The 20,462-nt window shown below is 42.6% G+C and overlaps 1 protein-coding gene across 1 annotated transcript in view; it reads right to left on the bottom strand.

Annotated features, from left to right (window-relative positions):
• Positions 1-689: 689 nt before the first annotated feature.
• The window catches only part of LOC117432508 (tripartite motif-containing protein 16-like), a 33,850-nt gene continuing 14,077 nt past the window's right edge, over positions 690-20,462 (bottom strand). Inside the window, exons 3-6 of the mRNA XM_059016442.1 lie at positions 18,822-19,055; positions 18,508-18,667; positions 6,976-7,041; positions 690-6,494 (exon numbers count right to left, since the gene is read on the bottom strand). Coding sequence (XP_058872425.1) covers positions 5,962-6,494; positions 6,976-7,041; positions 18,508-18,667; positions 18,822-19,055 — 993 coding nt within the window. The 3' untranslated portion in view covers positions 690-5,961. The remainder of the gene's footprint in view (positions 6,495-6,975; positions 7,042-18,507; positions 18,668-18,821; positions 19,056-20,462) is intronic.

Genomic DNA, 20,462 nt, shown 5'->3' with positions numbered 1-20,462 from the left:
AATCACGGGCTCCCGCTGGTTCAGCTCCCTTGACCTGCACAGTGGCTACTGACAGGTTGAGCTAGCCCCCGAGGCCTGGCCGAAGACAACTTTCACCACAGGGCACGGCCTCTGGCAGTTCACGTGATGCCATTCGGGCTGTGCAATGCCCCCGCCACTTTTGAGCGTCTTATGGCCCGCTTGGCCTGCGTGGTCTACCTGGACGACTTGCTCATCCATACAGCGACCTACGAGTAGGCCATTGCCAACCTCAGGAAGGTGCTGGACAAGATCCGGGCCATTGGCCTGAAGCTGCACCAGGGAAAGTACCACCTAATGGGCCAGGAGACCCATTTCCTCGGTCACGTGGTGGGGGCCTAAGAGGTTGCCACGCTGGAGGCAGTGCAGGGGTGGCTAATACTGATGTCAGTCCTCCAAGTGAGGGGCTTACTCAGGCTGGCCTCCTACTATCAGCGGTTCGTACAGGGGTTCGCTGACATCGCCCACCCACTGCACTCCATCACCAAGAAGGGGAAGCGGTTTAACTGGACCGAGGAATGTGACAGTGCATCCAACTCTGACATGCGCTGACCCAAGTCCGACATCACTGGTGTCGGTGCCGAACAGGAAAGGTAGTGCTGGGTCTGCGAGAACCTGGTCCTGAAGGAGGTGAGCATGACTTCCACCAGTGTTGACGGAGGTCCGGTGGGGAGGATCTGGCCTAGCTTCAGAAGGACGAGGGATACTGGCAAATGCCGTTTGGACTGCATGGAGCCCTGGCTGCCTTTCAGAGACTGATGGACCAGGTCCTTGCACCCCATCAGAAGTATGCCACTGCGTGTATTGATATGATGTAGTGATTTTTAGCTTGACCTGGAGAGAGCATATTGTTAGGCTTTCGGCTGTCCTACAGTCTCTAAGGGAGGCGAGGCTGATGGCCAATCTGGGCAAGTGTGCATTTGGCAAACATGATCCTGAAAACCAAGTCTCAGGTGAGATCACTACTGGCGTTAGCGGGCTTTTATCACTGCTTTGTCCCAGAGTATTCCCCTGGTGGATCTAACCAAGACTGCTCCAAAATTAATTAGTGGACAGGCCCCAGCTATCATTTCACCAGATTTCAGTAAAGAGTTTATTCGCCAAACTGTTGCCTCCCATATTAGTCTGGGGGCGGTCCTGTCCTGAGAAGCTGTTGGAGACACCCTATTAGAACACCCTATTATTTATATGAGCAAGAAAATGGCTCCCAGGGAAATAAATTACTCTGTCATTGAGAAAGAGTGTTTGGCCATTAAATGGGCTACACACGCGCTTCGCTGTTACTTATTGGTACATTCCATTTCTCTTGTCATGGGCCATGCCCCTTTAACGTGGTTACATATGATGAGGAACACGAACGCCCAGATAACTCGGTGGTATCTGGCGCAGCAACCCTTCCACTACCAAGTAAAGAATCATGTGGGTAAGGAGCACCAAAATGCTAATTTTTTTCAAGGGAGTGGGGACAATTGGGGATTTAGGGTTAGTCGAGTGTTCCTTCGGCATTATTTGAGGGGTGAGATATGTAACAGAGAGAGAAGGAATTTGAGCTGCAAATCTCCCTCCCGACCAGAAAGGGCGCTGTGTAAGGTTGGTGGCATGCTTTCCCGTAGGTGGGGCAACTCGAAGGTGACGGTAACTGGAAGTTCGGCCATTTTGGAGAAAGTGCGTAGAGGCGAGTTTGCTAAATAACTCCATTGTGGTCAGCTGCGGGGCAGGCAGCGATTGGATAAACTGTGACCGTTTGGTAATACAAAGGGGGCACAGCTACTTGAGTTTGGCCCCTTATACTGATGTGACTAACATGCCACAGAGCTGTGTTTTGTTTGTGTTTTTGTTGCAGAGGATTAGGAGATGGGAGCTGCACTATCCTCACTGCACATCATCACACCACACCACAATTCCCTGGGTGAAGAACACAATTTCATACACCATGTTGTTTTCTGTTTGGGACTGAAACCCGCCGTATACCCCTCCCCGATACTATCGCTGGTAGAGGGGCGGGTTTATTATTTTGTGTTTGCTATAAATACGGACTGTTTTTGTACTTGAAATCACTGGCTGGACATTACCCTCACATAATAAGAATGCTGTTGTTGAAGCTTGTTGAAGCTTGTTGTTGTTGTAATGTTGTTGAAGCTGACACCCTGGGATCCTTCAAGAAGCTGCTTGATGAGATTCTGGCAGGTGCTTCTGTTTTCAAGAAGGCACCAGTTGCTTAGGATTTTTCAAAAGGAACAATCTCTAAAGTGATGTGTCTCTCTCTATGTATGGGTCATTCTGACTTGACTGCAGATTTCCACCCCCAATACAACACAACCTGAAGGAATTAGAGGCTGGTAATCATTGAGGAATGGTCCCGTATCGTTCCAGCACAATTTAAAAAGCACCTTGCAGAATCGCTACCTGCCGTGTCGAATCAGTGCCACGCTGGCTGCCCATGGATGCCCTATACCACATTGACAGTGCTATGGCAAGTGTTTTGTACAAATAATAAAACAACTTTTTCAGTAAGCAGATTAATTTAAAATAACAAATAAATGACCCATAAAATGAAGTGTAAATCAATTGTGTTTAATGTGATTTGTTCTGATTTGTTTACAGCTAATATATATTTCATTTAGTGCATATTTCTTATAACCTATGAAACATTTCTAACACATTTGTAAATGCTGTTACTACCATGTATTACTTGTTCCTAAATGTATCGTAGAAACATTATTAAATCAGAGGTTCAAATAACTGGTACGCCGGTACCAATAAAGAGAAATGCAGACTTCCATAATGTTCATTAAGACACAAAGGTGTACCGTCAGTACATTTTTAACAGAAAAGCTTTTTCATAAAGGCAGCGAGGGTGCTCATGCTTGCAAGGCATTTTTCCCGTCTCTTTGTCATCGATCTCTGGGACGGTTCCAATTTAACTACAGTCCCTCCCTGCTAGCGCTATCATTGGCCTGCTTCAAGTTTTTATTAAAAAATGGAGAGTGACATATGAAACCACTCCAGTTAATAAGATCAAGAATGTTCTTTTAATGGCCACTTGAAACAACCAATGATAGTTTAAAAAGTACATTTCCTTAGCCATTTTACTCAATATATTTTTCACCCTCAGTTATATCCTTTTATTAATACTGTTGTGCCATCAAAACACTAGACCACTAAAAGTAACAAAGTGTTTGGGTTTTTGCTTTTGAATCCCAAGGGTGGCAAAATAATTTGTTAAAAATGATAATAACCAGCAATCCAAACTACTTAAAGATTCATAAACTATTGTTGTGGCCTCTGACAGAATTGTTTGATCTATAGACAGTGACTTGGATGATGACCCATCATTTTGGTGCATACGAAACCATTTCTGCTGGTACTTATATGAGGACCTAGTGTTATATCATTTATTAAGTATTTATAACACATTAGTAAAAGTTGTTACTACCCTGTATTACTTGTTCTATAATGTATTATAAAAACATTATAACTCATCTTTTAAGCATATATAACGTTAATAAAAAAATTAAAAATGACATCTTCATATAAAGTGGTACCATAAACTTCAGCAACAAATTCAAACGCTATTCAGCTAATAGGATTCTACTGTATACAGAAATCTGCTAGAAACTATACTGACATGCCTTTGACATGGCTAGTATTGTGAACTGCTATTTACACGACCTTACATTGATAGGGATTGGAACTGACAAAATAATCCCATGAATCTCACTTGCTGTGCACTTCCATTCATTATATAGGTGTCAAATGTGCAGTGTTGAAAGAAAAAACTGCTATAGTAAACATATAGCACCCTGAGAATAAGGCATAGAAACTGACAACTTTCTTTAGCCTAAAGTAGCACCAGATGTCATGTTTTTCAAAACTGCACATTTGAGACCTATGTAGCCCATGGAAGTGCAATATAGGTACACATTGTGGAATTATTTAGTTAGCTACAAACACTAGAACCGCCAGGTTTATGCTACTACCTAGAACCGCCAGCAGTAGTCATTTTGCCGGGTACATTTTAAACAGCTTCGATATGAAAATGAAACACAAACTATCAGATACAACTCAAAATTTTCAAAAGAAGATATTGTGTAAACAGATGTAAACTGCTATATATACATACAAAATTGTGAAAACGAAGTCATTATTTACAAAAATAACATAAAAGGCTTTTTTTTCACATTACCCTACTGTAAAGCACGACTTCAAAAAAATGAAAAACTATAATAAAATAAACATTTCAAAACAAAATATTGTGTAACCAGCTGTAAACTGGTTATATGTAGGCCTACATACACAATTGTAAAATATAAATAATTATTTATAAAAAATAACATAAAAAAGAAAATAACTGAGTTCCCATTGTGTAACAGGAATGCGCATTCAGGGAAACATACTTCAAAGTAGGCCCCATATTCGCACAGATGTAACGCTTATCAACTTGTCGTGTGCATTTACCACATACTGCTCTTTCACACTGGGCACAGATATCAGAAGTTTTATTTTTACTGCATTTAGTTACCTGGCATTGTTGTCTGTTGTGTGTGTCACTTGATGGCTGCGCACTATATCCAGGTTGAGCTGCGTTTACCTGCCGCTTTGCAGTTTTCTGATCAAAAACTTTCTGCCAAATCGCAGTGGCTAGCATCATAAGAGATCTCTCCTACTGATGTTTTCCCCGGTGCATTCATTGTACAAAACTAAGGAATTGATGGCAGTCATGTCCAGTACATTGTCAAATACAGCAACTCGACACTGGTGATTGCTTTCACTGAGTACTACGTTTGCGCAGATGGTGGAAACGCTCTTCTTCTTTGTTTACTGTTGCAACCAGGCTGTTTTCTTTTCTTCAACTTGACACCCAGTCTCTGACCAGCGGTGCGAGTTTCATCTTTGCACAGGTAGGGTTAGGGTCTGCTGCCAGCCAAAACTTGATCCCAAATTTGACAGGTTTGTTTGTCAAGCGACACAGTGCTCTTGTCGGAAACAGCTGCTTGTCCATGTAATGTTTTATGTTTAGCTTGAAACAGGCAATGTTGTTTTCAGTGAAGTCGTTCCAAATTTCTGATGCCAAGGCAAATATATCTGTAGTTGCTCTCAAATCAAAACGCAAAAATATCAAGATTTCTTGTATTAGTAAAATTATAATACAGCAGACTATATATGCTCACGTAGACAGCCAGACGACAGTTCTGCAAGTAATTGATAGGATTACAATAGATATTTGGATAACACATATCTAGATGTCAAGAGCAATAGTCTATTCAAATACATACTGCTGTAAACTCAGCGGAGGTACAGATAACAAACTGGCTTGTATACATATAAAAAAATAGCGTGTTGCAGGTTATATTATTAATAAAAGCATGTATTGTAACAAGCCGTCAAAATGACTACTTTTGGCAGTTCTAGGTAGAAGTGCTTATAACTTTTTTATTTCTGCGATTCTGACTTTCAAACGCCGTCAGTCTATTTAATACATGTATTTAGGAAAAGCCAGGAACAGACAACCGCGGATCTTTAATACACACAGAGTAATTTAAATTTTAAAAGTGAAAACCGCCAAAATGACTACCATGGCGGTTCTACTGTTAAGAGATACTTACTGTGGGGATTCTATCACTGTGCAGAGATGCCAACTAAGTCTGCCACTTGGTGCTATTTATGTGTTTGTAATCAATAAATACTCAGGACATACTGAACATTTTATGCTGAAACAGCTGTTTACAATTACAAAAACACTAACCTGACCGAGATTAAACAGTAAAAATGAGGCTGCCTCAGCCCCAAGTGTAAAAACAAATAAGTTGCCTCATTTCACTCTGCAGGTGGTGCCATTTTACCCCCTAACTTTCATACAAAGCTGTGTCAGATTGAACATTCCCTTCAGAGAAGACAGACAGGGAGTCCAATGACAAAGGTTTTCTTAAAACACAAAAAAGTCTAGTTCAGCTGGCAGATTGTTACAGGGGAATCACAGTAATGAAGCCAAAACCCAGGATAGAGAGGTGCAGTGAATGTGGTTTGGAATCTGTGCAGGAGGGTCATTGTGTCAGAGACGCCATAAAATGACAGAGTGCCGGCATTAAAGTCCAGATACACTCCTATTTTGGGGGAGCGGGGGGCAGTTATTGCAGTTCTCTTATTATTGTGCTGTGCATAGTAACTGGAATTAGAGCAGAACAAACTCCAGGATTTGTCATTGCATCCAAGGGCACAGCAACGATCCCCTCCTTTCCTGCTGATTCCTTTATATGTGACTCCTATATCAGCCCCTTCCCCACTCCACTCAATCTCCCAGTAACAGCGAGTCCCATACAAACACTCTCTACAAAGCACTTGGGCTAGTCTGCCAAATCTCTCTGGATGATCAGGATATGGCTGGGTCTCTCTCTTACGTGTGACCTTTCTGTTCCCTTCAGACAGACAGAGCTCTCTATATGCTGTGTTGGAGTCCAGTGTGAGCTGACAGGAATCTGATTGAAGAGAAGAGGACGGTTAGAGTAGAGATGGTTAGGAAAGTCAAATCACTGAAAAAATCTCCACTAGGTTTGAATGCAGAACCAACAAAAAGAGAGACAGATAAATAAATATTACAGCAGGTTATTTTTTATAATGGCTGTTTATGACATATGGCTACAACATAAAAACAGAAGAGGCATTGAGGTAATATGATTATTTCTATTATTTTGGGAGAGTTTGTGTGTATTCATTTTGCAGCTGACAATCAATGCACAAAGTAATGATGCTATTCATTGTAAAATATTATACACTCCCCTCCAACAAGTAGTGGGACAGATGAATACATGCAGAATGACTGGGAGTGGGGCATTTGTTGCCATTTTCCCCACTCAGACCTTTTTCTCCCTAAATATATGTGTATCTCTGAATAGTGTTAGCTCTTCTCACAATGGAGTGACACATCTTTCAATCAAATGTTTCAGTGAAAAGACTTACATTTTAGAAACCCAGCTCTGTTCCTTGGCTGTGGAGCCTGCAGACTGTAAACTGCAACTTCATTCACTGGATACAAAAAAAGAGAGAAATTAATACACAACACACACAAGACTCCAAACAGCAATCTGAAAAGAAAAATATATTTTTCACGGCATTCCACTGTGTAAAAATCAGTACTTGAAGATGTTCACGATTATAATGAATATGTATTCATTCCATATCGATGCAGCAGCCAAAGTCAATGTGAACACGTCTGCCACTGCACTGAAGTCTTGTGTTCGTTCCTCTCCATCAGATATCTTTGCCCAACAGTATGGTGTCTATATTAGGACAACCTCGAGCATTAAACATACAACAGTCATTGTTTGCTCAATCCTCAAATCACTCCCTCCTCCCTGCTTCATCAGTCCATGTTCCCTCCTTTATGCTCCCTCCTATCTGCTCTCTCTCCTCCCAGCTCCCTCCCCCCTGCTCCCTCCATGCGCTCTCCTCCGTGCGCTCTCCTCCATGCTCTCTCTTCCCCACTCTCTCTTCCATGCTCCCTCTGATACCCTCTATTAATACAGCAGAGCCTGTCATTTCTGATCCTGCAAGATACAATACTCGCTATTAATACAGGAGAGCCTCATATTGGATCCTGCAAGATACAATACCCTCTATTAATACAGAGCCTGTCATATCTGATCCTGTAAGATACAATACCCCCTATTTTTTTTTTTTTTTTTTTTTTTTTTAGCATGCCCAATTATTATCTGTATCCCCGGCTCACCGCTCGCAACCCCCCCGCCGACTCGGGAAACGGAGGCTGGAACACGCGTCCTCCGAAACGTGCTCCTTCCAAGCCGTCATTTTTCGCACTGCAGATCCACAGCAATGCCACCAGACCTATAGTGCCGGAGGACAACACAGATCTGGCGGCTCCGCTGCAGAGCCACAGGCGCCCTATCGGCCACAGGGGTCGCTGATGCGCGGTGAGCCGTGGATTTCCCTGCCGACCTAAGCCCTCCCTACCCGGGCAGCGCTCAGCCAATTGTGCGCCGCCCCCTAGGAACTCTCGGTCACGGTCAGCTGTGACATAGCCTGGATTCGAACCTGCGATCTCCAGACTATAGGGCACATCCTGCGAGGAGCGCCTTTACTGGATGCGCCACTCGGGAGCCCCCACAATACCCCCTATTAATACATCAGAGCCCGTCATATCTGATCCTGTAAGATACAATGACCTCTATTTATGTTTTTATGTCATGTGACAACATTACCTTGGGCATCACAAGAATTGAAGGGTGATGTTATGTTACCCCTTTCTAAAATCTTTATTTTGAGCAGATTCAAAAAATATATACTTTTGCCAGGGTATCTCATTCTTTGGTGGCATACTGGGCACATGAAATTGGGGTAGGTGATTGTGAACAAGAGAGAATGACTCTGTGGTGCAAATCTACCTACCAACCTGGGAGGGAGCTAAGCTAAGCTAAGTATGTTTGGTGGTATGCCTTCACAAGGATGGGCGAACTTGATGGTAGGACAGAACCGGAAGTCGGCCAGCTTGGTGAAAGGGTGTTGTTGTAGGACTGCTAATCAACTGCTAAAGAGATTTTCCATTTGGTGTCAGGGCACAGAGCTAGACCCCTGTCCTGCCCAGTGGAGAGCATCCTGAATTACCTCTGGTCCCTCCCAGTCGGGCCTACGGTTGACAACCCTCAAAATGCACTTGGCAGCTATCCCTTCAAACCAGGCGTGGGCTGCAAGTATAGTTCTATTTCTGTAAAGTCGATACGGTTCTGCAGCCTGAAGTGGGTGTGTATGTGCTGAAGTGTAAATGTATTTCCATTGCTACACCACCGGTGGACCATGATGATGGATGTCTCTTGTGTCATCTGGAAAGAGTTGCATGTTCTATGTCTTACCTGATTATGGCAGTCTGCGGTTGCTTGTGTTATCTGATTCCTTTGGCTGCTTGTGTGGGGGTGGGAATGGTGAGTTAGGGTTAAAAACACTAACGCCACATTTCCTTGCCTTTGTGGCAATGAGTTCAAGCCTAACACTGCAGTAATTTCCTTGCTTTTCATTATAAACTACACCACTTCTGTGGAGGTGTTCCATACATGACTGCTGCCTTTTACCACACTTTATTAGAAATGTATTTATTTATTTACATTTATATAGCGTCTTTCATCACAAGGACCTCAAGGTGCTTTACAACATTTTACAATATTATACAAAATTTAAAGGGCAAAGAAAATTCCTATAAAACAGTTAAAGTATGGTAAAAAAAAAGTCATTTTATAAAAATGGGTTTTCAATGCTGTTTAAAAGTAGAACGATTCCCTGCTTTTTTGACTGAAATTGGTAGAGCATTTAACATTGGGGCTTTACAAGTCACTCTCATATTATGAAATACACTCTGCTGAGGTACAAGTGTAGCTAACGGAAGAAAATCTATCCCTTAACAGTTTTCTTAATATGAGACTGTGGAAGGGTGGTGGACAATTCACTGACACACAGGAGACAGAACTGTAGTTGAAACGCCGCTCCGGCGCACTGAGTTATTTTGGCCTGCAGAGGACGCTGTTGTCCATGGCCTGAATACCGGCAACGGTAGTCAGGACCACAGAGTTACCAACACTGGTATACAGTCCGGTTGATGCCGGCGTACTCGCAGGTGCTCAAAATAATAATGAAAACAAAAGGCAAAATGAAAAGGGAAAATAAAACACACTAATAAAACTACAACATAAAGGTGCTGCTTAATGCAGTGCTCCCACTGCTGGTAAGTCGGTCGGCTCGGGATCTCTGTTCTGCGCTGTTATGCACTATACCCTGGGATAGTCAAGGTTCCCCTATCACTACACAAGTCCCCTCGGGTACATAACAATATATTTTAATACATGATTTATTTATTGCTGGCTGTCTTCCTCAGCCGTGCTTGCCTGTTTCGCTCCTACCACTGGCATTCCTGTCTGGTCTAGGTTTACACTGGCCTTCTCAGCCAGCGTCTCTGTGTATTCCCAATCACGGCCACCCAAATGCATAACCAAACACAGTACTTATGGGCTGCGCAGTCCCCCAAGGCCTGCCTCTCAGCCACTCAGAGAGAGGGAAAACCAACACACCCTCTTCCCCACCTCTCCGTGTCACTGCCATGACTGACAGACGTTCCAATCAGGCCAGTGTTTTAATCTGGAAACCAGTAAACTATTCACCACACATATTTTCAAGCACTTTATTACTTGTTGTTATATATAATTTTGTAACAATTGTGTCAAAAAGAAGCTTTGTAATAGAAAATATTCTTACCTCAGACAGCTGTTTATGACCACCCTGAGCACTCAAGCAGTATTTTTGTTAAAATCTAGCGCCTGTGCACGCCACTTAAAGTGAAAAAACTAAGAAAATTAAATAACCATATCAAAAGCCTTACTGTATTGTGTGTAAGATATGTTTCGGTAAAATGTATGTTTGTATGCGATATACTTGTTATTGCTTATGTGATTGCTCATATTGCATACACCTGTGTGCTTTTACATGACAAAATACTGCAAATACACCTAAAAGCTTAGTAAAGCGCACATACTAATACAAAAATATTCTCCACACAACCATTTTTAGCACTATGAAAAGCATTAAATGGGAGGCTGTGACAGAGATCGAATGATTCTTGGTGTTAGATCTCCTTCCCAACCTGTGAGGACGCTGAGTAAAGGGACTGGATGGCCCGACAGTTCATTCCCAGGGTTAGGCGGAAGTCGGCCATCTAGAAAGGGGATTGAGCTACGGTACACTAAATCATTGACCCAGAAGTTTAACGGTGTGGCATCCACAGATTGGAGAAGTGGGTGCGCTTGTTAACCAAGGGGTCATGGTTGACGGTATATAAATGGGACACAGTGAGGTGATCTGTTCCTTGTGATGGTTATGCTAAGAACCGAAAGGACTGATACTGTGATTATGACCGTGAGTGTTTTGTTTGTTTTGTCTGTCTGTCTAAAGCGTACTGTTTGTTTGTTTATTAAGACTAGACGGCTAACACGATCTGGAGTTGTCGCCCACGGCCAGCACTAAACCCAGACTACCCTGCACATTATATCACAGATAAATTGTACTTCACAGCGAGCACTACAGCGCTCACTTTAGACTGGTGACGGTGTTTGTATCTTGTGTGTGTTTGTACTGGACTATTGTTTTTATTGTTTACAGGACTGCAACCCATAATTATTCCCTGCGCAATACACATCGCTGTGTATTGCCAGTCCTCCTATTATTTACTGTTGGGTCATCAGACCATTTGGATTACAAATAAAACAGAAACCATTTCACCCGTACTTTGTTGTCTGTCTTTTCTTGTTGGATTACTACACCTGCACTTCACCTGCTCTGCTAATCACCACTTTGCCAAAGAGGCGTAACATGATTATTATACTGTGTATGTTAATAATAATACTAATAATACTAATATGACTATTAATAATAATATGACTATTAATAATAATAATAATAATAATAATAATAATAATAATAATAATAATAATAATAATAATCTTTTAGAATAGCATTGGAGAGTAACTAGGCTTGCTATTTTCAAAGTTTCTAAAGGTTTGAATTAAATTTAAGCACATTTAGCAATGATTTATGTTTTTAATTTCACATTAAGCCTTTTAATATATCTGATTTCTAATTTCTGGCGAATAAGATTTTTGACTTCAAATCATAAAACGTGTCAAAAATATTTTGATATTTGCCCCAAACACTAAAATATAATGGCAATAAGTTACATTTTTTCAAATATATTTTATGACAATTTGTAAAAGTCAGGAAAAAGAGAGGTTTCAATTTTAACAGAACCGAAGAAAAGTAAAACTGACCATGTCATCTTCCTCGCTTGACTTCCTCGCCTTAAGTTCTGTGCTGCAGGCACTCACGTAGGGATGTTCCCATTAAAACACTCAATTTTAAAAAAAACAAACAAATCAAACCAAAAAAAATCATGGATCTTGTTCTTGTTTGCGCAGAGAAATACAAACAGACAATTTCACTAAACCTTCGAAAAGCACAGTAGTCAATGGAAACATGCAAATCGGGGGGCAATTCTGACAAACCCTGCCAAAGTTATTAAACTACAAAGGACTGGAGAGGAGGGCTATAATACAAAATTATTGACCCATGAGAAGACTATTGTTACTGACAGGGGGCTATAATGCCCAAAGCCACTGGAGGTGTCTTCCTGAGGGGCATTTAATTTTCCACTAAGGTTGAGTCTGAAGTACATATTTAATATATATATAGGAAGGATCCCCAGCTTCAACAACATTACTGGGGAGTTGGTTCCAACCCTCACAGTTCTCTGTGTAAAAAAGTGCCTCCTATTTTCTTTTCTGAATATCCCTTTTTCTAATCTCCATTTGTGACTATGTTTAAGTCTATGGTTAATCTTAATATTATAGTGATTTTTGTGTATGCTTATTTTTTAGTATAGTACTGCTTATTATGTGGGCTGCCGAGATAAAAAAAAATCAGGTGGTCCGCGAAAAGTTTGAGAATCACTGGTCTAGACTACTTGAGGAACTCCAAGAGTCACCACTTGCCTCTGCTGTTGATGGCGTACAGGACAGCAATTCATGAGATAGCCGGTTGCTCACCGGCAGCCATAATGGAACAGGGAACAGGGAACTCTGCACCCCAGTATAACTCCTGTATGGGAGACCACTAGAAGGGTCAAACAAAAGGACCAGGGCCTGAGTACGTCCACCGATTACAGGATAGACTGGATTGTGTCCACAGTTTTTCCTCGGTCCCACATCAAAGGACCATTCAACCGCCAGAAAAAACACTATAATGTGCAAGCCTGTGCGCAGTTTGAGCCTGGAGATAGAGTTTGAGTGTACTTCTCTACCAGAAAGAGAGATAGGAGCCCCAAATTGGGCAGTGCCTGGATGGGTCCCTGCACCATCATGGAACAGCTGAATGGGCGACCACGTGGAAAAAGGGTGGTCATTCACCAGGATTGCCTTGGAAGAGAGGGAACACCAGGTCAAGGAAGAGGAGTGGCCTCTAAAGTGTATATAGTTAGAGTGGACTGCAAGGGAGGGAAGTAACCCAAAAGTTCAGGGTATAATGTCCTGGTCCGACATTGCAATTATTCCTATCCGGTCCAATGTCGGACCCTGTCCGACATCAACAAAAAAATGCAAAAAACTACTTTTAAACAGCGCGTCTAAAATTAACTGCGCATGTGAAAATAAATTGGACCTGACGCGCCTGACACGCACTTAATAAATGGACAAAGGGTTAACACACTCGGGACGAGTGTATTTTATGGGAGGGGGCAATGTAGCATGTTAGGCCCCGACAAGTGCTGCATTGCATTGTATGTAAAAGTAGCATTTTGTTTACAATAAAAGCTGGATTTTGTGGCCACATGACAAGAAAACCCCAGTCATTTTTTATGTAAAACAGTCAACTTCAAAAATCACAAAATACCTGTAGTACAGAGCCTCACAAGGGCCTCATCTGAGAAGGGGTTAATATATATATATATATATATATATATTCATTTTGGTCAGTAATACATATTGTAATTACACAACGTGTGATTGTGTAGAAATGGGTTTATGCAAGAACTGCTTGTGGCAATGTGCCCCGCCCCTGTGTGCATTTCTGTGTTGTATGTTGCGTGTGGTGTGTTAATGTTGGTGAATGGAGATGGCTGCACGGGATATAAATGGGCGTGTGCAGCACGAGTATTTAAAATGTATAATTGTATTTAGGCACGGGGATTGCACTTCACTTCACATGCATTTAAAATTTTTAATATGTGAGCACGAGGTTGCACATAATTAATTCACGTGCTGGGATTCAAGTGAATAATTAATTAGAAATTGAATCCCGGCACAACAGTATATATATTACTAGAGGCGCGAAACAATTACATCCCAAAAGTAGACAAATGTAAATCTAAAACAAAATGGACAAAATGGTTTAATAGATCAATTAAAAAAAATATTCAGCGAAAAAAGGCACTTTACAGAGCGTTTAAAAGGGACCAAAAACAAAGTACACAGAAAGAATTCTTGGAACTGCAAACACAAGTCAAAAAGGAAGTTAGAAAGGCCAAGAGAGAGATAGAAATCAATATTGCTAAGGGGGCTAAAACCAATTCCAAAATTTCCAATATTATACTAGCAAGAGAACATTCAAAGAGGAGGTTAAATGTCTAAGAGACACAAAGGGCAAAATCATAGATGAAGAAAAAAAAATAGCAATTATATTAAATGATTACTTTTCACAAGTTTTTACAAAGGAGGACACGGACAACATGCCCGACATGTCGACCTGTTCCTATCCAGTTTTAAATAACTTTAGCATAACAGAGGCAGAAGTGTTAAAGGGACTAGGAGCTCTTAAAATAAACAAATCCCCTGGGCCGGATGAGATCCTCCCAATAGTACTCAAAGAAATGAAAGAAGTTATTTACAAACCGCTAACCAAGATCATGCAACAGTCTCTTGACACAGGGGTTGTACCGACAGAGTGGAAAATTGCAAACATAGTACTGATCCACAAAAAGGGAGACAAAACCGAACCAGGCAACTACAGACCAATAAGCCTGACTTCTATTATATGTAAACTTATGGAAACTATAATAAGATCCAAAATGGAAAATTACCTATATGATAACAATATCCTGGGAGACAGTCAGCATGGTTTTAGGAAAGGGAGATTGTGTCTAACTAACCTACTTGACTTTTTTGAGGATGCAACATTGAAAATGGATAATTGCAAAGCATACAACATTGTTTATTTAGATTTCCAGAAAGCTTTTGACAAAGTCCTGCATAAAAGATTAATTCTCAAACTGAACGCAGTAGGGATTCAAGGAAATGCATGCACATGGATTAGGGAGTGGTTAACATGTAGAAAACAGAAAGTACTGATTAGAGGAGAAACCTCAAAATGGAGCGAGGTAACCAGTGGTGTACCACAGGGATCAGTATTAGGTCCTCTGCTATTCCTAATCTACATTAATGATTTAGATTCTGGTATAGTAAGCAAACTCGTTAAATTTGCAGACGACACAAAAATAGGAGTAGTGGCAAACACTGCTGCAGCAGCAAAGGTCATTCAAAATTATCTAGACAGCGTTCAGAACTGGGCAGACACATGGCAAATGAAATTTAATAGAGAAAAGTATTGCATGCAGACAATAAAAATGTGCATTATAAATATCATATGGGAGATACTGAAATTGAAGAAGGAATCTATGAAAAAGACCTAGGAGTTTATGTTGACTCAGAAATGTCTTCATCTAGACAATCTGGGGAAGCTATAAAAAAGGCCAACAAGATGCTCAGATATATTGTGAGAAGTGTTGAATTTAAATCAAGGGAAGTAATGTTAAAACTCTACAATGCATTAGTAAGACCTCACCTAGAATATTGTGTTCAGTTCTAGTCACCTCGTTACAAAAAGGATATTGCTGCTCTCGACAGAGTGCAAAGAAGAGCAACCAGAATTATCCTGGGTTTAAAAGGCATGTCATATGCAGATGAAAAAAAAATTGAATCTATTCAGTCTTGAACAAAGAAGACTACACGGTGATCTGATTCAAACATTTAAAATCCTAAAAGGTATAGACAATGTCGACTCAGGAGACTTCTTTGACCTGAAAAAAGAAACAAGGACCAGGGGTCACAAATGGAGATTAGATAAAGGGGCATTCAGAACAGAAAATAGGAGACACTTTTTTACACAGAGAATTGTGAGGGTCTGGAACCAACTCCCCAGTAACGCTGTTGAAGCTGACACCCTGGGATCCTTCAAGAAGCTGCTTGATGAGATTCTGGGATCAATAAGCTACTAACAACCAAACGAGCAAGATGGGCTGAATGGCCTCCTCTCGTTTGTAAACTTTCTTATGTTCTTATGTTCTTATGTTCTTATAGGTGCACGTTTCACTCACTCTGGGTTGTGTGTTCGGTGAGTGGAGAACGGGTGTGGAGAGGAGGTATTCAGAAAGAAATAACAATTGCTATTGTGCACTGGAAGCAACAGCGCGGTACTTGTTTGTCTGTTCATCCACTTTGTTTGTCTGTCTATTTACTTTGGTCAACGTGCCTGTGACAGGATAACAGAGGTTGAGACTCAGAGTCGGGACGGCAGCTCCACCCCCTCTGGCTCTTGGGACAGCAGCTCCACCCCCTCTGGCTCTCGGGACGGCAGCTCCACCTCCTCTGGCTCTCGGGACGGCAGCTCGACTTCTTCTGGCTTTCGGGACGACAGCTCCACTCCCTCTGGCTCTCGGGACCGTAGCTCCACCTCCTCTGGCTCTCGGGATGGCAGCTCCACTTCTGGCTTTCGGGACGACAGCTCCACCCCCTCTGGCTCTCGGGATGGTAGCTCCACCTCCTCTGGCTCTCGGGACGGCAGCTCCACTTCTTCTGGCTTTCGGGACGACAGCTCCACCCCCTCTGGCTCTCGGGACGGTAGCTCCACCTCCTCTGGCTCTCGGGACGGCAGCTCCACTTCTTCTGGCTTTCGGGACGACAGCTCCACCTCCTCTGGCTCTTGGGACAGCAGCTCCACTTCTTCTGGCTTTCGGGACGACAGCTCCACCCCCTCTGGCGCTCGGAACGGCAGTTCCACCTCCTCTGGCTCTCGGAATGGCAGCTCCACCCCCTCTGGCTCTTGGGATAGCGGCAGCAGGGGAACCAACAGGCATGCTCCCAATACTGGTGGCGGCGATGGAGGCAAAACCAGCAGGCACTCTTCCTCTGCTGGTGGAGTGGAAGCGACACACAGTCCTCCCCATGGCGGTGGAGGCGGAACCAGCAGGAACTCTCCCTCTGCTGGCGAATACCTGGACTGGACGTTCGGCCTTCCCCCTCTTGGGCTCTGAACGCACTGACTCCCCCCACTTGGGCTCTGGACGCACCGACTTCCCCCTCATGGGCTCTGGACGCACCGACTTCTCCCTCATGGGCTCTGGACATTCGGGCTCCTCCCACTCAGGCGCAGGACGTTCGGGCTCCTCACACTCCAGGTCTGTGTCCTGTAACACCTCCGGGCAGTGGTGCTCCTCATGCCCATACTGCATGCACTCCTCTTCCTCCCATGTCTTCCTTCCTCTCTGCCTCCTTCTCCTCCCCTCTGTTTGGGTGGGGCAGATGGCCACTGTGTGCCCATATGCTCCACAGCCGGGTCACAACTCTGCCGCAAGCCTTTTTAAAAAAAACCCCAGGAGTCATCTGCCTCCTCCTGGGCCAGGGCGTAGGAGCATCCTGCCCAGTTGTGGCCATAGACCTTGCAGCGCCCACACCAGTCCGCTGGTGGCACCTCTGGGCAGGATCTCCAGCGGTGGTCCTCCTTCCCACACCAGGAGCACCAGGGGAAAAGGCTGGCTGGGTCCTCCAGCTGGGGTGGCAGCAGCCGCTGCCTGCTTCTACTGCCCTTTTTTTTTTTAAAAAACTCACAAAACTCAAAAAACACACAAAAAATACTGCCCTGAGCCTCCCGGTGGCGTTATCCCACACTGACACCAACTATGAGAGGATGACAGAGGTTGAGACTCAGAGACAGTGTGAAAGTTAAAAAAAAAATAAAGCTTTTAATGCTCAAAAATACAAAATAAACCTGCACGAGGGCCAAACAAAAAGGTTTTAAACAGAAATAATAGACAATAAGCACAAAACAAAACTTACAAAAATACGGCTTCCAGGCTGGGCATTGCCTTCACTGGTTTGCAAAAACAAAAAAAACAGCACACACAGAAAAACACAGTTACTTCCTCTCCTTCTAGAACTCTCCCCCAAATGGGAGGCTGAAGCCTCCTTTTATGCCAGGTGGCTGGATGATAATTGAATAATTAATTGTTTGATTGCTCCCACCTGATGCAATCAACCTGGTCAGGGAGGAGAATTTAACTCCATCCCTGCCAGTATTTCCAAAGGCAGAGCCCTGCTCTGCCACAGCGCCCTTTTGTTTCTTCAGTCTGTGTTTTCTTTGTTTTGTACAACCTTTTTATTTGCAATAAACCGGCGCAAGCAAGCGCCTTCATCATTTCACCGTCCTGTGTGTGTTTCCTTTCCTGGGTCTGACGTAATCACTCAGCCAGCCGCGTGACACTGCTTTACCTAATTTTGGCAGTTGTTGCAGACCACCTGGCGTTTACTCACGGACCACAAGTTGTCCGCGGACCACAGGTTTGGAACCACTGCTGTAGAGGATTTGGAATACAAACATGACCATGACCTCCAATTCCTATACATCTTTGATAAGAAAGTGCAGGACTATAAGTTAGCATTCTACATGGAATTAATGTGTTGTTTAATGTTTGAATCCATGTCTCTGTTTGAATGCTATTGTGTTGTTACACATGTAATGTATACCTGGACATATGGGGAAATCATTTCAAATAAATCATTTACAATATTCGTATATCCAACAATCTGCAAGAGGTCTTTATTAATTTCTTGCAAGTCCTGTCCCTCCTCAAGCCATGGTCTATTTGAAATCTGTTGGAATCTATTTCACACCAACCTGTTTTGGTTATTTTGAATAATTCCCCCTTGCAGAAGTCCTCAATATGGTCTTTAAGATGCGATACAGCTTTTCTCACAGCCCCAAAAGAGATGTCTGTATTGACAGTAATGCTGGGTAAGTCTCCAGCTTCAGGAGGGGCACAGAAAAGCTGGAAATTCTACAACAGGAAAGTGGAGAAAAGGAGTTTTCAGTGAAACAGAATGGGGTCCAAAACATTCCTGGGGAAAAGCAAGGATTCATTCAATTGGAGAGGTCTGTCTGAAAACGACCCAGTTATGGACTTGAGATTTTCTAACAAGCAGTGATGTTACCTGTAGAAAATGGATGTGATCCTCTGTCTCTGAAAGCTGTCTCAGCTCAGCATTTCTCCTCCTTAGCTCAGCAATCTCCTGCTCCAGTTTCTTCATGAGTCCTTCAGCCTGATTCACTGCAGCCTTCTCGTTAGCTCCAATCAGCTCAATAACCTCAGTATGGATCTTCTCAATGGATCGGATCAGCTCAGTAAAGATCTTCTCACTTTCCTTTATTTCTATGCATGCAGTTCTCTGAGTGAAAGAACAAAGTTAATTTATCAGTTTAGAAATCTTCTCTTATGGATGTTGGATTACACTAAAGACAAATATAAAAAAGTAGTTTGCATCTTCAGTATGATCTGAAACAGTGTTATATATTTGGGCATATCTGTAAATTAAGATAGGTCCACTTATTCTACAAATAATAATAATAATAATAATAATAATAATAATAATAATAATAATAATAATAATAATAATAATAATAACACTATGTAACACAATTTTTGTTCCTGGGTAGTAAGTGTTATTTCCTAATTGCTTATGCCTCAAAAGTATAGAAAATGGCTATTAGTCCCCACAAACTTTGCTTTTGTGACCAGGACAGTGATATTTTGAAATTTACCTATTTCCAATGAGAAAACAGGCGAATTTGTGTCTTTTCGTTCACATAAAGTCAGAAAAAAACAACATATGAATCCAAATTAACATGTATTTATACTAAAGTAATACAAAAATGACTACAAAAGATTTAGAAGTGAGTAGTTTTTCGAGATTTAAGATTATACTGTAAATCACTTTCACGAATCAGCCCCCAAATGTAGTCTCCCATCATGTTCTCGTTATACTGTCCTTGGTAGCGGCGTTCAAAGTCCAGTATATCCTGGTGGAAGCGCTCGCCTTGCTCCTCCAAGTACGCTCCCATGTTCTCCTTGAATTTATCAAGATGAACATCAAGGATATGGACTTTGAGGGACATCCTTCAGCCCATTGTGCCGTAGTTCTTCACCAGAGTCAACCAGCTCCACATAGTTTTCGGCCTTGTGATTGCCCAGGAAGCCCCGAACCACTGCGACAAAGCTGTTCCAAGCCGCTTTCTCCTTACTAGTGAGCTTCTTGGGGAATTCATTGCACTCCAGGATCTTCTTTATCTGTGGTCCGACGAAGACACCGGCTTTGACCTTTGCCTCAGACAGCTTAGGGAAGAAGTCTTGAAGGTACTTGAAGGCTGCCGACTCCTTATCTAGAGCTCTGACAAATTGTTTCATAAGGCCCAATTTGATGTGCAGTGGTGGCATCAGCACCTTCCGGGGGTCCACCAGTGGCTCCCACTTGACATTGTTCCTCCCCACAGAGAACACAGAGGTCCGCTGTTGCCAGTCCCACCTGTGGTAGTGCGCCTTGGTGTCCCTGCTGTCCCAAAGGCAAAGATAGCAGGGAAACTTGGTAAAACCGCCTTGAAGACCCTTCAGGAATGCCACCATTTTGAAGTCTCCTATGACCTTGATGCCATCTCAGAAAAATGCAGATATGTATCCACTTAGGCAGCTGGAACTAAACTGAACGGGTGGGCTTAAGGCCTCTGTATTTATACTACTATTTATATTACTGGAAAGTTCTAGAAGTTACTCCAAGTTTACTCAGCACTGAATCTATCTG

This window comes from Acipenser ruthenus, chromosome 53 (genome assembly GCF_902713425.1).
Source record: "Acipenser ruthenus chromosome 53, fAciRut3.2 maternal haplotype, whole genome shotgun sequence".
Lineage (NCBI taxonomy): Eukaryota > Metazoa > Chordata > Actinopteri > Acipenseriformes > Acipenseridae > Acipenser > Acipenser ruthenus.
The sequence above is the reverse complement of the archived record's forward strand: the minus strand, read 5'-3'. Positions and strand labels throughout refer to the sequence as shown.